At 37.8% G+C, this 20,308-nt stretch overlaps 2 protein-coding genes and 1 long non-coding RNA gene across 3 annotated transcripts; 2 read left to right on the top strand and 1 right to left on the bottom strand.

Annotated features, from left to right (window-relative positions):
* Positions 1–1,342: 1,342 nt before the first annotated feature.
* On the top strand, positions 1,343–7,992 carry dclk3 (doublecortin-like kinase 3). The gene is made up of 6 exons (XM_051136781.1): positions 1,343–1,749; positions 2,872–3,794; positions 3,836–4,342; positions 5,998–6,130; positions 6,310–6,477; positions 6,738–7,992. The coding sequence occupies exons 1-6, from the start codon at positions 1,686–1,688 to the stop codon at positions 7,190–7,192; spliced, it is 2,250 nt and encodes a 749-aa protein (XP_050992738.1). The 5' UTR covers positions 1,343–1,685; the 3' UTR covers positions 7,193–7,992.
* LOC127181828 (uncharacterized) lies at positions 3,532–9,807 on the bottom strand. The gene is made up of 4 exons (XR_007829821.1): positions 9,685–9,807; positions 6,352–6,507; positions 3,915–4,250; positions 3,532–3,575 (listed from the first exon to the last, which is right to left on the bottom strand). It is a non-coding gene; the product is annotated as an uncharacterized LOC127181828 (long non-coding RNA).
* On the top strand, positions 9,042–18,535 carry zftraf1 (zinc finger TRAF-type containing 1). Its single transcript, XM_051136780.1, has 4 exons — positions 9,042–10,049; positions 13,684–13,922; positions 16,024–16,235; positions 16,788–18,535. Exons 1-4 carry the CDS (start codon positions 9,744–9,746, stop codon positions 17,177–17,179), a joined length of 1,149 nt encoding a protein of 382 aa, XP_050992737.1. The 5' UTR covers positions 9,042–9,743; the 3' UTR covers positions 17,180–18,535.
* The last annotated feature ends 1,773 nt before the right edge of the window (positions 18,536–20,308 follow it).

The following is a 20,308-nucleotide window of genomic DNA, read 5'->3' as shown; positions in this document are numbered from 1 at the left end:
ACAATTCTAACGTAAAAGCTCTTTTACACCAAAAGTGAAATGAATTCACCTCAGGCTGAAAGAAGATTACATTTTTTGCAGGAAATCACAAAAAAAAAAAAAAAAAAAAAAAAAATGAAGCACAAATGTTAGTTTATCTAAAGTAATTTTTGCTTATTAGTATGGTTGAATTGCATCATCGAAGGTCAGCAGCAAAGACACTGGTTAATAAAATGGGATTAAATACATAAAGGATACTTGTTTTACTTAACATATTTAATTATTGCAGGGTTGCCTCATATTCTGAGTTTGCATTTCACTGTTTTTTGTTTTTTTTTTCATTTTGAGGAATACTGAATCTGTTTTGGTGAGTAAGATGAATTAATGCATGTTCACATTTAGTCTAGAATACAGTAACATCATGTTTACTCCCAGTTTCCCGACAGGAGACTTGGAGCGTTACTTATTTAGAGAAGTAACTCAGATATTTTCTTAGAAATTCAAAAGTAATGCGTTACTTCACTAGTTACTTGAAAAAAGTAATATTATTACGTAACTTGCGTTACTTGTAATGCATTACCCCCAACACTGATCATTAAAATAGTCCCAAAACATGTCTATATATATATATATATATATAAATAATCATATTCACTATAGAGATTACTTAAGGTGATCACTTAACATTCCTTATGGTGGCAGAAATAATTTACGTTAAATATAGGCTACATTTTATGCCATAATAATATTAAATGAATAATACATTTCATTTTAGAAAACAAGATGATTTTATTTATTTATATATTTATTGATTTTTTTTTTTTTTTTTAATAAATACCCCATACGGGTTTGGGCTATAGGTTTTGCTATATATTTTGTCCTCACTACAGCGAAACATGACGAAAACCCCTCAGTAATGTAGTCAAACAAACCTTTGTGTGTGTGTGTGTGTGTGTGTGTGTGTGTGTGTGTGTGTGTGTGTGCACCTGGTATTTATCACGTTATGGGGACCAAATGTCCCCACAAGGATAGTAATACCAGTAAATTTTGACCTTGTGGGGACATTTGTGAGGTCCCCATGAGGAAACAGGCTTATAAATCATGCAGAATGAGTTTTTTTGAGAAAGTAAAAGTGTGCACAGTCTCCTGTGAGGGCTAGGTTTAGGTGTAGGGTAGGTGTAGGGTGATAGGAAATACGGTTTGTACAGTATAAAAACCATTACGCCTATGGAATGTCCCCATAAAACATGTAAACCCAACATATGTGTGTGTGTGTGTGTGTGTGTGTGTGTGTGTGTGTGTGTGTGTGTGTGTGTGTGTGTGTGTGTGCTCAGTTCTCTGTGGGTTACCGGGGAGACGCGCTTGGAGCAGGATGCGGAGTATCCGGTAACGCGCTCGTAGCTTTTCCAAAAGATGCGGCTTCGCGATATCCCCGTGTTACCTCAGGTCTGATAGACGCTGATTGAATATTGGCTGGGTGCGCACTGTCCGATTCAAAGCTTTAAATTCAGCGCTGTTTTTTCAAACTTTTACGAATCCCCCAAAACATTGACAAGTTTAGAGGTGCGCGTTGATTTCATCATGGCTACAGATTTTTAAACCATTTTGTGAACCCGTCGGACACTTTGGGACAGTATGGATAGTCAGTCAGACTCATGGGTTTATATTAGCACTAATACTGAAGATACTACGGGCCGTGGAACAGAATGACACCGGTGTGGAACCAGCGACCGGGGCGAGAGCCACCAAGACCCAGATGGGGACTGACAGGTGAGTTCGAACGATTAATAAATAAATATATCAAATGAAATGGGGCAATGACTGTAAAAGTTTAACTAGGCCAATTAACTAGTCCACATTAGTCACGTAACGAATAGCCTAGGCTATAAGGCTATGATTCTTGCCATTAATTGCCACTGAATAAACGAAACAATCAATATGATGTTATTATTTAGATAAATAACATTATTTATATTATACTTTAGTTAGTGCTGACAAACCGCATCCAAAATAAGTTTTGTTTACATAATATGTGTACAGTGTATACTTATTGTGTGTATATGTATAAATACACACACATACAGTATATATTTTGAACATATTTACATGTATTTATTTTTTTATTCATATAATTAATATTATATATAAGCAACATTTTACATTACATTAAATATATCCATGCATATATGTGTGTATTTTTATATACATAATAAATGTACACAGTACACACACACATATATATTATATAAATAATCTTTTATTTTAGATGCAGTTCAACGTGATTAATCATTGAACATCACTAACTTTAATGTGTCATTAATAAATGTATATTTTTCAAAACATAAGCAACATTACATTAGGTTTATTAATTAATATACACAGTTAATTAGTTTTACAATGGCTTTGCTTCAGTAACAGTCCTTTCAAAAGAGCCTTCTTAGTATTGTCTTAAAAGTGAAACAGCATCTTTGACCGTTTTGGTGTTCAGTTTCTTAATGCCTCCTACCTGCATCCTTCCACTTAAAGACGTGTGTTAAGGGAGTGCATAGAAAAAAGAAAGAAAGAAAAACAAGCTGTGTTCCAGAGTAAAGTGATCCGGCACGATCAGATTTGATCCTTTTCCGTTACCCCTGGAGCATGAGGTGCAATTTGAGAATCTGCATGTCTCGGCATTGCTCCTCAATACACACCTGCTCTCAATTATTAATGTTGCACACTTCCTCTTTAATTCACCTGCATACGCTTTTTTTTTTCTTCCAAAATCTGATCAAGCAATTTTGTGTCCTGTGCTCTTGATGAACAAAGCATATCTTTGAATACGGTCTTCTATTAACAAAAAAAACAACAAATTGTATCCTAACAGTTCATGCCTGACATGTTTATGTGTTCCAGATCATAGGATTAAACTGCCAAAATGCCCAAATGCCGCCCCTCGGCAATCTCTTCCATCTTACCTGCACAGATCACGACCCCGAAGGCCTCCCACAGACTTCAGGCCTTCAGAAAGCCCTGTGTATCACTGGGAGGAAGCAGGAGTACCCAAGGCGAGCGGCTACCATGCCAGACACGCAGAATCAAGCCCGGTGCGCCCACGAATCGTGACGGTGGTGCGGCCGTGCGGACAGGAGAGTGTGCGGAAGATCTCACTGCTGTTAAACCGCCGCGCTGTGCAGACGTTCGAGCAGCTAATGGCAGATGTGTCTGAGGCACTTGGCTTCCCCTGCTGGAACAACGGTCGAATACGACGACTCTTTAGCCCTGCAGGCCGAGAAATCCACAGTCTTGCTGACTTCTTTCGCTTTGACCATGCCTTCCTTGCTTTTGGGAATAGCCGGCCATCTCTTGACGAGGTACAAGCAGCACTAGACGAGTTATATCCGGAAAACCCCGGGCACTGCGAACACCTGCTGAGGGTATGGGAGCGTATCCTGAGACCCAAGGCCACTAAGGCGGATAGTGGGTTCCATGATGATGACGCCGGAGCCGAGATGTCCTTACCTATGGTACGTAATCAACAGGTAAACCAACCAGCTGTCAACAACTTGCAGCCTGTTGGAAGGCAAAAAGAAAAGGTAAAGAGAGAAAGACCGAGAGAACTGTGGAGGAGGAGAGGTGAGGAAGAGAAGGAGATAAAGAAGGAGGAAGGAAAGAGAGAAGCTGTTTACTGCCGGAGCTGTCGAGGATGCGGCCCTCCAATACCTCCAATCAGAAGCACTCGATGTTCTCAACCGGACGGGCCAAATAACCACAGTAATAAAAGTACTCAGAACAACATGGAAAAAGCACCACAAAGATCACTGAAAGCAAACAAGCAAGTTGCCAATACAAAATCAAGCCCAACTCTTCTTCAAACCAGGATTTGGAGACAATAACTGAGCAGGATGTTAATAAGCAGCAAACAGCTGAGCAAAAAGATATGCAGAGTAGCATATTACCTGATGGTGCCGAAGTGTCGCTGGAGGACATTGAGCGCTGCTATGACATGGGCCGTGTGGTAGGAGACGGGAACTTTGCGGTGGTCAGGGAGTGCCGTGTGAGAGGCCTGGCTGAAACTTTCGCTATGAAGATTGTAGACAATGCAAAGCTGCAGGGCCGTGGTCACATGATTCAGAATGAGATCGCTCTGCTGCGTAGTCTGGAACATCCTCGGCTCATCCAGCTGTTTCGTTCTCATCACACGCACACCCATGTTTACCTGCTGATGGAGCTGGTGACCGGTGGAGACCTGTTTGATGCTATCACTCAGAACGGCAGGTTTACCGAGCCAAGTGCTGCATGCATGATCAGAGACATCAGTCAGGCACTGGAATACATCCACAACAAGAGCATTGCACACCGAGACATCAAACCTGAAAACCTTTTGGTAAGAGATGACAGTTATTTATGATCAGTGTTATTCTTCACATAATTTTCTTATAGCAGCAAATGAACCAGAAGTCTAACCCATAGGCTTACTTCTACGTTTTTTAATAGTGTGAATTAGTGTTTATTTGTATCATTTCAGTTTTTCATTTTAATTTTAGTATTTTTGTCATCTGCATTTTTTTTTAATATTTCTACTCTACTATGAAAAAAAAACTGGTATGGTATGTCCTTTGAAACAATTTTCACTCAAATTAAATTAAATCAAATGTGCAAATTTCAAAGTAGAACAACTGAAATTATTTTAAAGTATTTTCTTGTAAAATACACTGCAATAATCTATAGAGTGTTTTCATGACGCGTCATTAATCGGCCATATTGGCGGCACTGAGTGCAAACAATGCCACTGAACCGAACTGAATTCGCAAATTGAGCTGATTATTGGTGCTGAAAATGGTCAATTATTGTCATGTTTTGGGCTGTACTAATCGGTCAGACCAGAAAAAACATTTGGAGTACTATAGACTGCCAAAAGTTATAACAAATCAAGGAGAAGACTGAACCAGGATGAACCAGGATTTCCAGGGCAAAAATCTTGACAATCTTCATGTTTGTTCTTATCATTTCCAGTCAGGTAGTTGAAATATTAGGGCAATATCTTCATAAATACTGTTTGTACCTATCTTTACCACATATTAGCTTTAGTTTGTCAAAATATCCTTACTATTATTATATCCTTAATATTTCCTGCTTACTAAGTCCTTCTATGATTTAGCAGCTTCCACACGTTTTTCCGTGGTTTAGACAGCATAAATTAGCAGAAAAATGTATTTAGTAGTACATTAATCATGCAATCCATGCTGTCGTTTACATCTGAGCATCTCCAATATGGCCGCGGATCTGGGTAACTGACTGAACCGAGATGTAATTGAAAACCCTCTAATTTATTTACAACTTTGAAAAGCCATTTTAAAAGTGTTTAATCAATTTAGTGTTTTAGGTTTAAATTTTTCATCTGTTATTTATATTTTATTTCACCTTTATTTTATAATAGTTTTAGTTATTACACTGCTTAACACTAACAACACTGCTTAAAATACAATACTGATTGTTAAACATTATTTCATAAAGTACAAACATATTAGAAGCAAATTATATACTACTACTAAAATCAACTAAATTTACATGAACTACTGAATACATGTATACAAGTACATGGACAACGAATCGGTAAATCATTATATTGTACATGGACAGTGAATCATTGAATCTGTTCATTTTCATAAAACATAAGAAAAAATGGAATTAATTTGATTTTCCAACACTACATATGAGAGAAAACCATTTAAGTTGTACCCATTTCTTAGAATAAATCGGACTTTTCTACAAAAAGAGGTCCGTTGGTGAACACCATCATTATTCCCTCAACTCTCACACAGCAAAAGCAGCGATGTAAGGTTTGGTCGCGCTACAGCGCCACTCGTTGGAAATCGTTGCTCATTACCTCAAAAAAAAAAAAACCTGCTGAACTTTCCAACCAACTACTTTGTTATTCATCATTTAGAAAAATGGTCATGCATTTAAAAATACTGAATAAACCTAATAACCTAATATTCAGCTGATGTTATCTCTCCCTCTCTTTAAACTGATTAATAGGTACAGCGAAATAGCACTGGAGGTTTGAATCTGAAGTTGGCTGATTTTGGATTAGCTTTGGTGGTAACGGAACCAGTGTTCACAGTCTGTGGCACACCTACATATGTTGCTCCAGAGATACTTGCTGAGACAGGTAAAGTCTATACTCATTTACATCAGCTGGGACTGGTTGGACGCAAAAAAACTGAGCTACAGCTCTGTCCTAGATCTACATTGAGGTTTAAACATTTTTGTAGCATGATGTGACACTAACATCTGACATAATATTTCAGAAGTTCAGCTATGCGTATGTATATGTCTATGTATGAACAGGTTACGGTGTTGGAGTAGATGTTTGGGCGATGGGAGTCATACTGTTTGTGCTGCTGAGCGGGTTTCCTCCATTCCGCAGTCCAGATCGTAATCAAGAGGAACTATTCCGTCTCATCCAGAAAGGAGAAGTCCACTTTCTGTCCCCTTACTGGGATAATGTATCTGAGGGTAAGACACTGAACTCCAGCATTTGACCCCCTACAAATAGAGATTTAAGGGTAAATCAATCAAAAAAGAAACGTCTATCATCATTTCCTCAATCCCTTTGTTTTTAAACTTTCAAGAAGCTCCATTTACAATTTAGACGCTATATTCAAAGGTGGAGTAAATGCGAGAATTTTAACTATTTCGTTTAACCCTTCATATCTACTGTAAGTTAGATGCTGTAATCTAAAAATATGATAAGTGCTGATGTCTGTGTTTTCCAGGGGCTAAAGCTCTAGTTATGGCTTTGCTAGAGGTCAACCCCAAAAGGCGTTTGACTGCTAGTCAAACCCTGCAGCACGACTGGCTTCAGCATGCAACGGCACAAAAAGACCATAAGGGAGCGATAAAGGCCACTGACTCCACCAGCAATCAGCAGAAACTGAGCAGACAGCTGGAAATTGGTGAAAATAAGAGTGATTCTCACAAACCAGAAATGTTGGCAGAGAACTGTCATGCGGCACAAATTTATGAGAACATACTGAATCATAAATATGAACCAGATATTAACATGCATGACAGAGACCAGCAGATTCAAGAGACTCATAACACGACAAGCAACCAACAAAATGCATCCCATGCAGAGGACACCACCACCACGACCAAGCAATATACCACAGATCAGCACAAACCTGAGAAACCAGCACAGCAAGAAGACACTGACACAAAACATGAGTGACCTGCTGAGTAATGAGTTAGTTAAAGGGCAGTGAAGACTGAAGAAGCAAGCATAGACAAGTGATTAGAAGAAACTAATCATACATTAAATAGTCCTGACAAAATAAGCCATGTGAAACATAACAAAGTGGAACAGCAGACCTGAGGCAAACATAACATACATATTACTCTGTAGTAAACAACATATAGTGTCTTCTCATACTCTCAAACCTACACATATACTCTAAGCACTGATTCTGACTGAGAGTTCACTCAGTTTTATCAAGGCTCAAATGACATCTGCACTGATCTCCACTCATTTTGGAGGAAAATCTGCTGAATTAGTGTAAATATGGTTACATGTATTAAAAGGAGCTTATAGTGCACTCTTCTTGGTAGTTTAAGGCATAATCCAATATTTTTAAAAACACATCTGAATATCAGAATTCTGTATAAATTCTATGTGCGCGTACAGGTCACTAATGAATGATACAGGACATTAAAGTAACTATTAGAACAAGACATTATTTACTGACTAGAGGCAGAAGGGTAGTTTATGTTGTTTTGTCTTCCTAATCTGTGTTATTTTAAAAGAAAGGCATTTCAATATAGAAGGACTAGTTTTGTTTTTTAAATGTATTGGTCAAGCTTGGCCTCTGCCAATGTTTGTGGGAATGTTAGTTGGGTAGACTAACTAGTAATAAGCTAAATGTATTTAGTATTATTTGCCTTCCCATGTCTCATTTCATGTATTTATATTGCACATCCTCAATTTTATTCAGTCTTTTTCTTTTTTTTTCAATAAAGTTGTTTTGCAAATTAGAGGTCTTTTGGAACATTATGAGTACTGTGTAAATGTTTTAGACTGCAGACAAACACAATTAAACTTTATTAGCTGTTCAGTAACACGTTTCTATAATTTGGTGAGTAAAATAATGTTCTTTAATGACAAAAAGGGTTTTTTTCTTCTGTTCACCTTTTAACGCTTAAAAATTCTGAGATGTCAAGTGGTTCAAAGGTAATTATTAATGAATAAAGCCTTTGTCCTTGTCAAGTGACTTCAGTCCTTCAACCTTCATGGTGGCAAAACAAAACAAAAGCTGTAAAATGTGGTATTTTAACTGTACTACAGTGGTATTGTAATGTTCAAATAACACGACTAATCTCAGCTGCATTACTAATACCTTCTGTATTACATTGTTGTATGCGTATTATTAATCATATTTCTTAGTATCCAGTCCTAATCATGAAGACACATATAAACACTCCCATCCCCCCTCATGAAACACACAGCTCATTCAGGCTGGGCAGGCAAGACTGACAGCTGTCTTGCCCAAACTAGTCCATCACAGACCTTGCCATCTGATTGGCTGAGGCAGTTTCCCCTCCCCCCAGGGTCACACTAGTTTCGGGTCAAAAAAAAATTAAAAGGGATAAAAAATAAAAAGACCACACTGTACATTTTCAAGCCTAGATATCTAATACAATAATTTATTTAGCACTTGCATTTACTATTTTGACAAATACTATCATTTGGAATGACGCCCGACGATGACGTTGCCATTTTGTCGCATATGAGGGGGGTTTTGAGCAAGGTATGACAAGGTTTGGTCATCTATTACTCTTACTTTGAAATATAATCACCACGACAAACTAGCACAACAGAATTGGAAATAAACATACTAACAAAACCAAGCATCACACTACCCAAATCACAAAAGTTTTTTTGTCACCTTTCTCTCAAAAAAAAGCCTCGGCCATGACCCGCAGGAGGCCGGTGCGCATGCGCAGCGCACAGCTCTTTAAATATCCCCAGTCATCTGATGAAGCACAACATTTGTTGCAGCCAATCAGGGAGCGCGAACGAGAAGGGCAGGGCGGCCATCATTACTAGTGGCAACGCATTCACTGACAGATCAATAACGGACGACAGAATTCGCCTGTTTTTCACCCCGCTCTGAGTAAACCGACCTCGGATAGGCAGAAACACAAACGGACAAGGGGACAGGGGGAGAGGAGGAGACAGACAGGAAAAAAACAAAGATGGCAGTGTAGATTAAGGGAAGGACTATCGAAGAGACTCTGCAGCAAACTGATAACTTTTAGGCTTTCGGGCGAATCCGGATCGTGTCGGAGCGGTTCGGTTGTGATCGGAAGGTGGACCGGAGGGGAAGAGCCCAGGCGGGTCGCGGAGAGTCGCTGTGTGCGTGCTGTCACGGCGGATAACGGCACTAAACAACAGCCTGTTGTTTTGTTGAGTCTTAGCTGTTTTTTTCTCTCTCTTCACCAGCTGAGAGCTGAAGCTTACCTGAGATCTACCCCCAAAAAATCCAGGCATTCATGCAGGCCAAACCGCAGTAAAACACAGATGAATTTAAATTCACTGTCCCATAACTTAGTGTCATATTACCCCAAATTTACCTATTTGAACTGACGCTTGATGGTTTACAACTGAGTGCATTGTTGGCTGTCCAGACCCCCCATCATTACAGGCCAAGTAGCTGGAAATCTCACCCTGACAATCAGCGGATCCTGTGCTCGGTCAGCCCAAATACCCCCCGTGACTCAGTCGGATGTCTTCGATGGAAGAACGGATGGAATTAGGCGTCGCGGCCGCCCCGGGCTCCTCATCATCGGGTCTGGGTGTCGGTCCTGTGGGGGGCGCCCTGGATGCTGGCCCGGGGAGCGCCGGACTGGCAGGTATCCAGGAGGAGTCCGGCGTGCGGAGAGACGGTTCGGGCCCCGAGGCCGACCCGGACGCGCCGCCCAAGAAACGCGTGAGGCAGCACGAAGGGGAAGCGGGGAAGCTCGAGGAGCGCCTGTACTCGGTGCTGTGCTGCACGGTGTGTCTGGACCTGCCTAAAGCCTCGGTGTACCAGGTAAACAATGCCATTATGAAGCTTACCGTGCAGAGAAATCTTTATGTATTATGTATATATCATAAACACAACGTAGACATATAATAACGCAGCATCCTTTTGGAATGCAATAGATAATATATACAGTCTGTTATTATAGCGTTTTGTCATTGTGATTGTCTATTGTTTGTGTATTTCCAAACAATATAGCTGAATACACACTGTCTGTGACTTATAATGTGTGATGAAATTTCTAATAAAATGTTTGTTTACACATTTGTTGCCATTTCAGGTACGTTTTTTTTTTTTAAGAGCTGGTATGAAGGTATTTTTGTAGGATTCAGATGTTATACTCAGAAGTAATACTGACCTGAGCAGCTGTTTTTTGCCTTCAAAGGCAAACATGACAATCAGGTTGGTCACATGACCTGTTTAACCCAATCGCTGCTGGCCTCTCCTGATCACCCCTCCCCCAAATATGCACCCCATATAATCCCTCTGAAGCCACAGGCTAAACCAGCTGTAAAAGAACTTCCTCTCATGCTTTCACACACTTTGTTGTACTGTTTAGGTTCGCATACCCTTGATAACATTTTTACAAGTGTCCATTTATTAATTGGATTTGTTTGGATAATTACATAAATCCACAATACAATGATCATTTTGTTGGAGTATGCGTCAATCTGATGATTGCTGCGCTGACAGGCCTATAGAGGAAAAATTAGACATGCAAAATAAAAAACAGAGCATGAGAAACACTGACATCCTCTCACACTGACCCCTAAAAAAAGCATGTGATTCACCGCATCAGCGCTATTAAGCTCATGCTATGTAATCCGTTTATTACTGAATCAGGGTTTGAATCCCATTAAATGAGGTGAACACGCGCACGCCCTGAAGCAAAACAAACAAGTCAGGAAGAACTCAAATCAGCTGCTTGCTGAATTAATCAAACACAGACCTGACATGCAGCTTACCTTTTGTGATATAGATGAGCTGGTGAATTAGTAACAGTTTACTAACGGTTATTTAAATGAAACTTTGAATTTATCATGAAACTAGAATAGTCAGTGTGGTAACACTTTACAATAAGGTTCATTGGTTAACATTAGTGAACTACTTTAGCTTACATGAACTAAGAATGAACAATACTTCTACAGCATTTAGTAATCTTAGTAATGTTGTGTTTGTTAATATTAGTTTATGCACTGTGAATTAACATGAACTAACAATGAACGGCTGTATTTTCATTAACATTAACAAAGATTAATAAATACTGTAAATAATGTATTGTTTATGAACTAACATTAACTAATGGAACCTTATTGTGTAATTATAGTTAAATAAAACTAAGTATATTAAAATAATTTCCATTAATTGAAGTAAAGCTGAAATAAAATAATTTTTATATGAAAAACCCGAATGTGACCCTGGGTCCAAATAATTTTTTTAAATTGAGATTTATACATACATTTATACATACATATTCTGAATAAATAAGCTTTCCATTGATGGTTTGTTAGGATAGGACAATATTTGGTTGAGATCTGAAAATCTGGAATCTGAGGGTGCAAAAAAATCAAATATTGAGAAAATCACCTTTAAAGTTGTCCAAATGAAGTTCTTAGAAATTCATATTACTAATCAAAAATTAAGTTTTGATATATTTATGGAAGGAAATTTGCAAGATATCTTCATGAAACATGATCTTTACTTAATATCATAATGACTTTTGGCAGAAAAGAAAAATTTATAATTTTGACCCATACAATGTATTGTTGGCTATTGCTACAAATATGCCCGTGGCACTTTTCTTTGGTGACTAACTAAAATAAAATAAGTTTGAGTACTACAATTACTAAAACTAAAATTAAAATAAAGCTAAATAGAAGTATTTTTTAAAACAAAAACTAATGAAAAATTACAAAAGTAACTAAGCCTTTAAAATTAAAATAACAACCTAAAATATTAACATATAAACATAATAAAGAATAACACTAAAGCATTCAGCTGTTTTTTAACACTTGAAATTGAATTGCGGTATAAAATGGATGAAGTCTAATGGTCTTCATTAAAAAAAAAAAATTTTTGTTATATGTATTTGTAACAGTAAATTTGGGTAATTTTACAGTGTCTTTGTTACATGTACTTATTATAACAATATATTACGCATAATTACATGAAACTAACCTTTTACCAATCCCTAATCTTATAGTAAGCTTTTAATTAATATTACTCAGTACTTAATGAGTAATTACACTGTAATAAGGACACCTTAAAATAAAGTGTAACCTGAAATGACCATGTTAGACACATATATTTATACAAGGAATCAAAGGTTATGAAACAAATTTTGTAACACCTCTCTCTTATCCTAAAGAGGTCATTTTTTATTATTCATAATTATTTTTTTCCCCATTAAGATCCACTCAAGCAACAGTGCTAAGCATTTTCTCTGTGCTGAAATGTTCTGCACATACTGTTAAATTCAGACTGGGTTTTTGTAAAAATAAATAAATAAATAAACCTACTTAGCTACTCTTTCCTAACCTTTGGGATCTTTACATAAGTATATGCAGAGCAGAAGGCACCACACACTGGGGGAACAGCCCAAGGTTTGACAAATGTTTTCTTATTTTACTTTATTTTGATTATTCTTAGTTGTGTTTAGGAATGATAACTTGTTACCTTATTACCTCACAGTGACTGGGCAGCCATTAGGCTTCACTGATGTGTAAATGTATGCATCTATGTAATGCATTTCATCTGTGTGACGTCCAAAGTTTTCACATGCTTTCATAGTACATAATGTTTGTAAGTAAAATTTGATTCCTTGTGATATGATCTCTTTAAAGATAAACATGCTGTCATTGCCTCATTACACTCAGCTTCAAATTATTTCTGCTTAAAGGGATAGTTCACCCAAAAATGAAAATTCTGTCATTCATTACCCACCCTCATGTCATTACAAACCCATAAGACCATCATTCATCTTTGGAACAAAAATTAAGATATTTTTGATGAAATCTGAGAGCTTTCTGAACCTGACAGCAATGCAACCATGTTTAAGCCCCAGAAAGGTAGTAAAGACATTGATAAAATAGCCCATGTGACATCAGTGGTTCAACCTTAACTTTAAGAAACGATGAGAATAATTTTTGTGTGCAGAGAATTGTGTAATCAACAGTTTTTTCCTCTTCCATGGCAGTCTTCGACACGTGATCACAAGAGCACCACAACGCATTTTCTTTCTGCACAAAAAGTATTCTCGTAGCCTAAAATTGCGGTTGAACCACTGATGTCACATGGACTATTTTATCAATTTCCTTACTAGCTTTCTTGGCCTTGAACGTGGTAGTTGCGTTGCTGTCTATGCAGGTTCAGAAAACTCTCAGATTTCATCAAAAACATCTTAATTTGTGTTCCAAAGATGAACGAAGGTCTTACGGGTGAGTAATTAATAACCAACCCTTTAAATAATTCAGGATGCTACTGCATTGTGTCTTTTTGAGGAACAATAGGAAATTCGATCATAACAACAAGAGTACATTTATTGAAAACACACTCCTTGAGAAGAACACATACATTGCTTAAAAATCCCTGTGAAAAATCCCTTTGTTTCAGCTCTGTGAAGATGTGTGCTCTCATTTTACAGTGTACAAATGGGCACCTGATGTGCGCAGGCTGCTTCATCCACCTGCTTGCTGATGCGCGTCTAAAAGAGGAGCAGGCCACATGTCCCAACTGCCGCTGTGAGATCAGTAAGAGTCTGTGTTGCAGGAACCTGGCGGTGGAGAAAGCTGTGAGTGAACTGCCCTCTGATTGCAGCTATTGCCTCAAACAGTTCCCTCGATCCAGCCTCGACCGCCATCAAACAGAAGAGTGCCAGGACAGGTACTGTTGCACCTATTTACAAAACACACACCCGAATGAGCAAGATTGTATCCAACACACATATAAAGCCAAAAGGGTGAATTCACTAAACAGTTGTGCCATTTTGTTTATAATTCATTTATTTTCAGCACAACATGCCACCTTTAAATGTAAATTGCTATGGATTGTGCTATATAACAAATGACTTTTTTTTTTTAATCCAAAAGCTACTAAAGTCAGGATAAAATGGAAATCGAAACCTTCATTTTCTTCTGTATTGTGTGTAGTTTATCCAAGTGACCATTAGTGAGATGAGAAAAAATGTAGGGGGACTTGCTTTTGTCCTTTGGCAATTGATTAGACCGTTGTCATTTGCTAATTTTTGCAACCGTTTCCTTTGAGCGACAGGTTGCTGGAGGGGAAGGATTGAAACTCATCCGGCCATTGGACAACCGTTTTTGTCCAGCCCTTGTGCCGGTGTTTATCACGGGAGAGGAGATGTCTTTGAGAGGCGACGGGAATGTTAATGTTTTTGATGAAAGATGACTTTTTTTTTTAAAGAAAAATTTATAAATCATTTATAATAAATACTGCAATATTCCATTACAAATAAGAATGGTCGATTTTGATTTCATTGTAACTTTAATGTTGTGCTGTTATAACTTGTAAAAAGCAGGCAACATCTGTTCTAGTGAAATGTATTGAAAATAAATTTCCAACTGCCCTTTTTTAAGGGTTGCAAACAGGCAAATATCCAGAAAAGTAGACAAGCACACATTTATCATTTTAAAAAAGATTTTTAGAAGACGCTTTTTAAACTCGATTTTATAGTGATTTGACATTACTAAGATGGCCATGGAGTCATTGAGGCTTTGGTGCATATATATTATTGCAATCAGCGGTGGCAATTTGTGTTTAGTGAATTCTCCCATTTTCCCAACTTTATAGTCATAAAGATGTATAAACATATTAATTTGGCTTGAACTGAATTGTGTATATATATATATATATATATATACACACACACACACAGAAAGTTGAAATTAAAAAAATTACATACACCATGCGGAATCTGCAAAATGTAAATTATTTTACCAATATAAGAGGGATTATACACAATGCATGTTGTTTTTTAATTAGTACTGACCTGAATAAGATGTTTCACATATAATAGGTACATATAGTTCACAAGAGAAAATAATAGTTGAATTTATAAAAATGACCCTGTTCAAAAGTTTATATACACTTGATTCTTAATACTGTGTTGTTACCTGAATAATCCACAGCTGTGTTTTTTTTTTTTTGTTTGTTTGTTTAGCGATAGTTGTTCACGAGTCCCTTGTTTCTCTTGAACAGATAAACTGCCCGGTATTCTTTAGAAAAATCCTTCAGGTCAACCAGGTTATTCATATGCATCTATTACAGAAGGTTTAAATGCTCACTGATGTTCCAGAAGGAAAAAACATGAATTAAAAGCCAGGGGGTGAAAACTTTTGAACAGAATGAAGATGTGTACATTTTTCTTATTTTGCCTAAATATCAAATTTCTTTCATTTAGTACTGCCCTTCAGAAGCTACAGAAGATACTTGTTAACATGTTTTCTAGAAGACAAAATAAGTAAAATTTACCCTTATCTTCAAATTCAAAAAGTTTTCACCCCCGGCTCTTAATGCATTGTTTCCTTCTAAAGCATCAGTGAACCTTCATTTGCACCTTCTGTAATAGTTGCATACTAGTTCAATAGTTGCATACTAGTCCCTCAGTTGCTACCAGTGTGAAGGATCTCAAAATCATACAGTCATTGTTGGAAAGGGTTCAAATACACAGAAATGCTGAAAAACCAATGAATTTGTAAAATATAGTTACTTTTCTTGGTGTGGTCGGGCCTTTACAGTCACATTTAGCAGATTCAAGTTGGGCGTTAATATATTTTACATTTGAGATATGGTATATAGTACATATCTTTTTATGTGAGTATACTGATGGATGTGGGTAGGTGGATATGTTTATAGTTAGTTTTCAAAAATGATTAACTTGATTCATTTATGACATTGATGATTTTATACTATACATCTAGAGATGCTGGGTAGTCATTTCTTTAATTATTTCTGTTGGTAATAGAGTGACGCAGTGCAAGTACAAGCGGATTGGCTGCCCGTGGCAGGGGCCCTTCCATGAGCTCAGCGCCCATGAGGCCGAGTGTTCCCACCCATCCAAAACCGGCATGGAGTTGATGGGCATCCTGGACGAGATGGACCAGAGCCATCGCAGAGAGCTACAGCTCTACAACAGCATCTTCAGCCTGCTGTGCTTTGAGAAGATTGGTTTTACAGGTACATAAAAACCCTAAAGGAAATAGTTAATTATAAATAAAAAATTGCTAAAATTGCACTCACCCACCATCCAAGACATAGATGAGTTTGTTTCTACCTCAGAGCACATTTGGAGAAACTCAGCATTACACCGTCTGCTAACCAGTGTATACTTTGCAGTGAATGGGTGCTGGCAAAATGGGAGTTTAAAAAGTTGATACAACCCCAATTCCAGAAAAGTTAGGACATTTTATTACAAACACAGATTTTTACTTCACAATGTTACTTGTGGATTATTGTGATGTTTTCACAAACTGTCTGAACACTCATTCTGACGGCACCCATTTACTGCAGAGGATCTGTTGGTGACTAAATGGTGTGATGCTGAATTTCTCCAAATCTGCTGTGATTAAGAAACAAACTAATCTATATCTTGGATGGTGTAAATTTTCATTTGTGAGAAAGCTACTTTTGTGGCTCTATGCAACTCCAAGAAAATTGCTTAGATTTAAAGCACAGAAATCTGTGCTGAAGTAAGTTGCTAACCTGTAATCTCATTCATCTTTGCTCCAGAGGTGCAGTTCCGGCCGTACCGCACCGACGACTTCATCACGCGATTGTACTACGAGACGCCGCGCTTCACAGTGCTAAACCAGACCTGGGTGTTGAAGGCGCGGGTCAACGACTCGGAGCGCAACCCCAACCTGTCCTGCAAACGAACGCTCTCCTTCCAGCTCATCCTGAAGAGCAAAGTGAACTCTGCACTGGAGTGCTCCTTCCTGCTCCTGAAGGGCCCGTACGACGACGTGAAAATCAAACCCGTCATCCAGCACCACGTCTTCTCCAACGACGCCAACGAAACCGAGTACGCCCCGCTGCCCATCAGCGACAGCGTGGAGTGCAACAAGCTGCTGGCTGCCAAAAACATCAACCTCCGCCTCTTCATCTTTCAGATCCAGAAATAGAGGCACGAGACGACGGGGATGGAAGAAACGGATCCGACGACGGTAGGAGGAAGAGGGGATGGTGTGAACAAAGGCAAAGCGAAGAGGGGAGACAAGCACCACTGAACCACAGATACCTCTACGGGAGCAAAAGAAGGATGAACACGGCCCATCAGTACTGCAGTAGATCGTTTGTTTGTGTGTGAGTGTGTGTTGTTGCTGGTTAGCTTTCAGACCCTCTACGGCCAAAACAAGTCAACAGTCTCACCCGACACCCTGCTGATGTCTCGTCGGCAGAGCGGGACGGGCCTGAATGAACAACACCAAAAGTCTGGGACTGTATTTGTGTGTTTCCTGGGCCTGTTTGTACGTAAACACCAACAAAATGTGTGATGTAAGGAACGAGGCTGAGCGAGTGCTAGAGATAGAAACAGGTGTAGTGCAACCAATCATTCAGGCAGCGTTCAACTCTGCGTTCGTGTGTTTTCACGCAGTTTTCAGACCTTCCTCTCAAGGCTTTTACCCACACAGACGCTGCGGCGCAGAGGCCGCAACTGCTTTAAGTGTATTTTCGTATGTGAAGGTGGCCATTTTCATTGAAGAGCAGCAGTACAGTTAAGCTGAACAAAATGGCTGCCGAACCCACAACCCGAAAGATGCGATTTGCATGTTTTTAGTTTCTCGGTGTGCTCTCTGGAACGCACAGTTTTAGTTGCGTAGCATCATAGCCTTGTAATCTAACTTAAGTTTGACCTTATTAACACATTTATTTAAGAACCTGTGAATCTTGCCTTTTTCCCCCCTCTTGTGAATTGTTTTCCTCATTACCTTGTCCTGTTTAACGCCCCTGGTTTGTGAACCACAGGTACATTGCTCACATCATGATGTCATTGGGTTATAGATATTTATATTTATTGCTTTTATTTAACCTGCATTAATTGAGGTAGAAGACATTTTTCACTCACTTAACACTGCGAGACTGGAAAGATCTGATTGTGAGCCATTGTTAAAGACCCCTTCCCTTCTTCCACCCTCATCCACATACACTCACATGAACACACACACGCACACAAATGACCTTCTTTCAAACTTTCATTAAAAATACACACACACACACACACACACACACACACTCAAAGCTGGGGGTACAAAAGAGCCAATGGGGTAATCGGATCTCAGTTCAGATGAACGCGGCTGTGACTTAGTTTTGACATACTTGAATTCATGAAAGACAGAACAACAAACAGTTTAGCTGATGTGGCAGAGACTGTCACGTCTGATTAGAGGAGTTTAGTTTAAACTGTTTCTGCATTTAAAAGCTTTTAATTCTCACTCTGGCTGTATATGTGCCTTTCTATTAAAGCTCATTTAAACTTGTCACTGCTTTCTTTCTTGACTACCTCAGTTGACGAACACTTGTTTGTGACCCTGGACCACAAAACCAGCCATAAGGGTCAATTTTTTGAAATTGAGATTTATACATCATCTGAAAGCTAAATAAATAAACTTTTCATTAACGTATGATTAGTCAGGATAGGGCAATATTTGGTAAAGATATAACTATTTGAAAATCTGGAATCTGAGGGTACAAAAAATAAATTGAAAAAAAAAAAACTTTAAAGTTGGTCAGATGTAGTTCTTAGCAATGCATATTATTAATCAAAAATTAAGTTTTTATACATTTATGGTAGGAAATTTACAAAATATTTTCATGGAACATGATATTTACTTTTGGCATAAAGTAAAATCTATAATTTTGACCCATACAATGTATTGTTGAATATTGCTACAAATATACCCGTGCTACTCAAGACTGGTTTTGTAGTCCAGGGTCACATTTTATACTGGGAAACCGGTTATTCTCTGTTAAATGCATGTTTATTAACAGTAATTTACGATATGACAACATGTCATGTAGGTAACAAATCACGTGCTTTTTGAACACCAATTCACCCTCCAAAAATAAAGTTATGTTAACGTTTACTTACCTTCGTGTTGTTCCACACCTGACTGACTTTTCGTCTGTGGAACACAAAGGGGATAATTTGTTGGTCCGAATGAACTAAACTGATTCGCGAACCATTTCAGTTCTGAACAGTTGATAGTAAACACGACAATAATAATGGCGAAATAATATGGAGAATAAATATCGGAAAGTATCTACATTGTCAGACAAGTTTTTATCAGTAAAATTTCACTGGGCTCCTACCTAGCGACTCCGATTTGTTGATGAATCATTCTGTGTCGATTCTTTTTAATGAAGCAATTCAGTCTGTCTGAATGATTCGTTCTCGATTAAAACTAAACAAATGAATGATTTGTTATTGTAGTGCTCTCTTATAAGCAGCAGAGGGCGTTATATTTCGTTCTTGTCAAATTTACAAAGTATTTTAATCAAAATTACTCACTTAATTGCCCTGAATGTCTGCAAAGGCCAACATCAATATAAAATGTCTGCAACAACCCAAAAATGCCTATGAGAACATCAGCTGATCTTATTATGAATGTAAAACATAGAAGCCATCAAACAGATTACCAATTAAAAGTCCATATATTTAAGAAATGCCACTTAGATATTGTCTGGTCTCGTCAAATGTTACATCCTAATACAATTATAACAAACAAACCAAAATTTCTTTTAAAATGGTTGACATACTGTTTTGATAACAAAGAACCGAATCTAGTTTCATTCCCAGTTTATGAGATATAGCCCTCTATAAACAAGATAAATAGTAAAATAGTATAAGTAGTAAATAGTAGTAGTAATAAGTAATAATTAGTAATAGTAATAAGTAATATGTGAACATGGACCACAAAAGCAGTCTTTAGTAGCAAAAATACATTGTATGGGTCAAAATTATTATTGATTGTTTCTTTTATACCAAAAATCATTAGGATATTAAGTAAAGATTCCGTTCTATGTAGATATTTTGTAAATGTGGCACCATAAATATATATTTAAACTGTTTTTTTTGTTGTTGTTTTTTTGTTATATGCTTTACTAAGAACTTCATTTGGACAACTTTAAAGGCGATTTTCTCAAATATTGAGAAAATATTGAAATCAAATATTGTCCTATCCTAACAAACCATACATCAGTGGAGCTTATCCATTCAGCTTTCAGATGATGTATACATTTCAATTTAATAA

Source organism: Labeo rohita, chromosome 19, assembly GCF_022985175.1.
Source record: "Labeo rohita strain BAU-BD-2019 chromosome 19, IGBB_LRoh.1.0, whole genome shotgun sequence".
In the NCBI taxonomy this organism is placed as follows: Eukaryota; Metazoa; Chordata; class Actinopteri; order Cypriniformes; family Cyprinidae; genus Labeo; species Labeo rohita.
Note: the sequence above shows the minus strand (reverse complement) of the source record. Positions and strands in the feature narration are given on the sequence as shown.

Coding starts and splice junctions, on each gene's coding strand:
- dclk3 (XM_051136781.1), top strand. CDS start 1,686: ATGACACCGGTGTGGAACCAGCGACCGGGGCGAGAGCCACCAAGACCC. Junction 4,343..5,997: donor TCAAACCTGAAAACCTTTTG/GTAAGAGATGAC, acceptor ACTGATTAATAG/GTACAGCGAAATAGCACTGG. Junction 6,478..6,737: donor CTGGGATAATGTATCTGAGG/GTAAGACACTGA, acceptor TGTGTTTTCCAG/GGGCTAAAGCTCTAGTTATG.
- zftraf1 (XM_051136780.1), top strand. CDS start 9,744: ATGTCTTCGATGGAAGAACGGATGGAATTAGGCGTCGCGGCCGCCCCG. Junction 13,923..16,023: donor ACAGAAGAGTGCCAGGACAG/GTACTGTTGCAC, acceptor TGTTGGTAATAG/AGTGACGCAGTGCAAGTACA. Junction 16,236..16,787: donor TGAGAAGATTGGTTTTACAG/GTACATAAAAAC, acceptor TCTTTGCTCCAG/AGGTGCAGTTCCGGCCGTAC.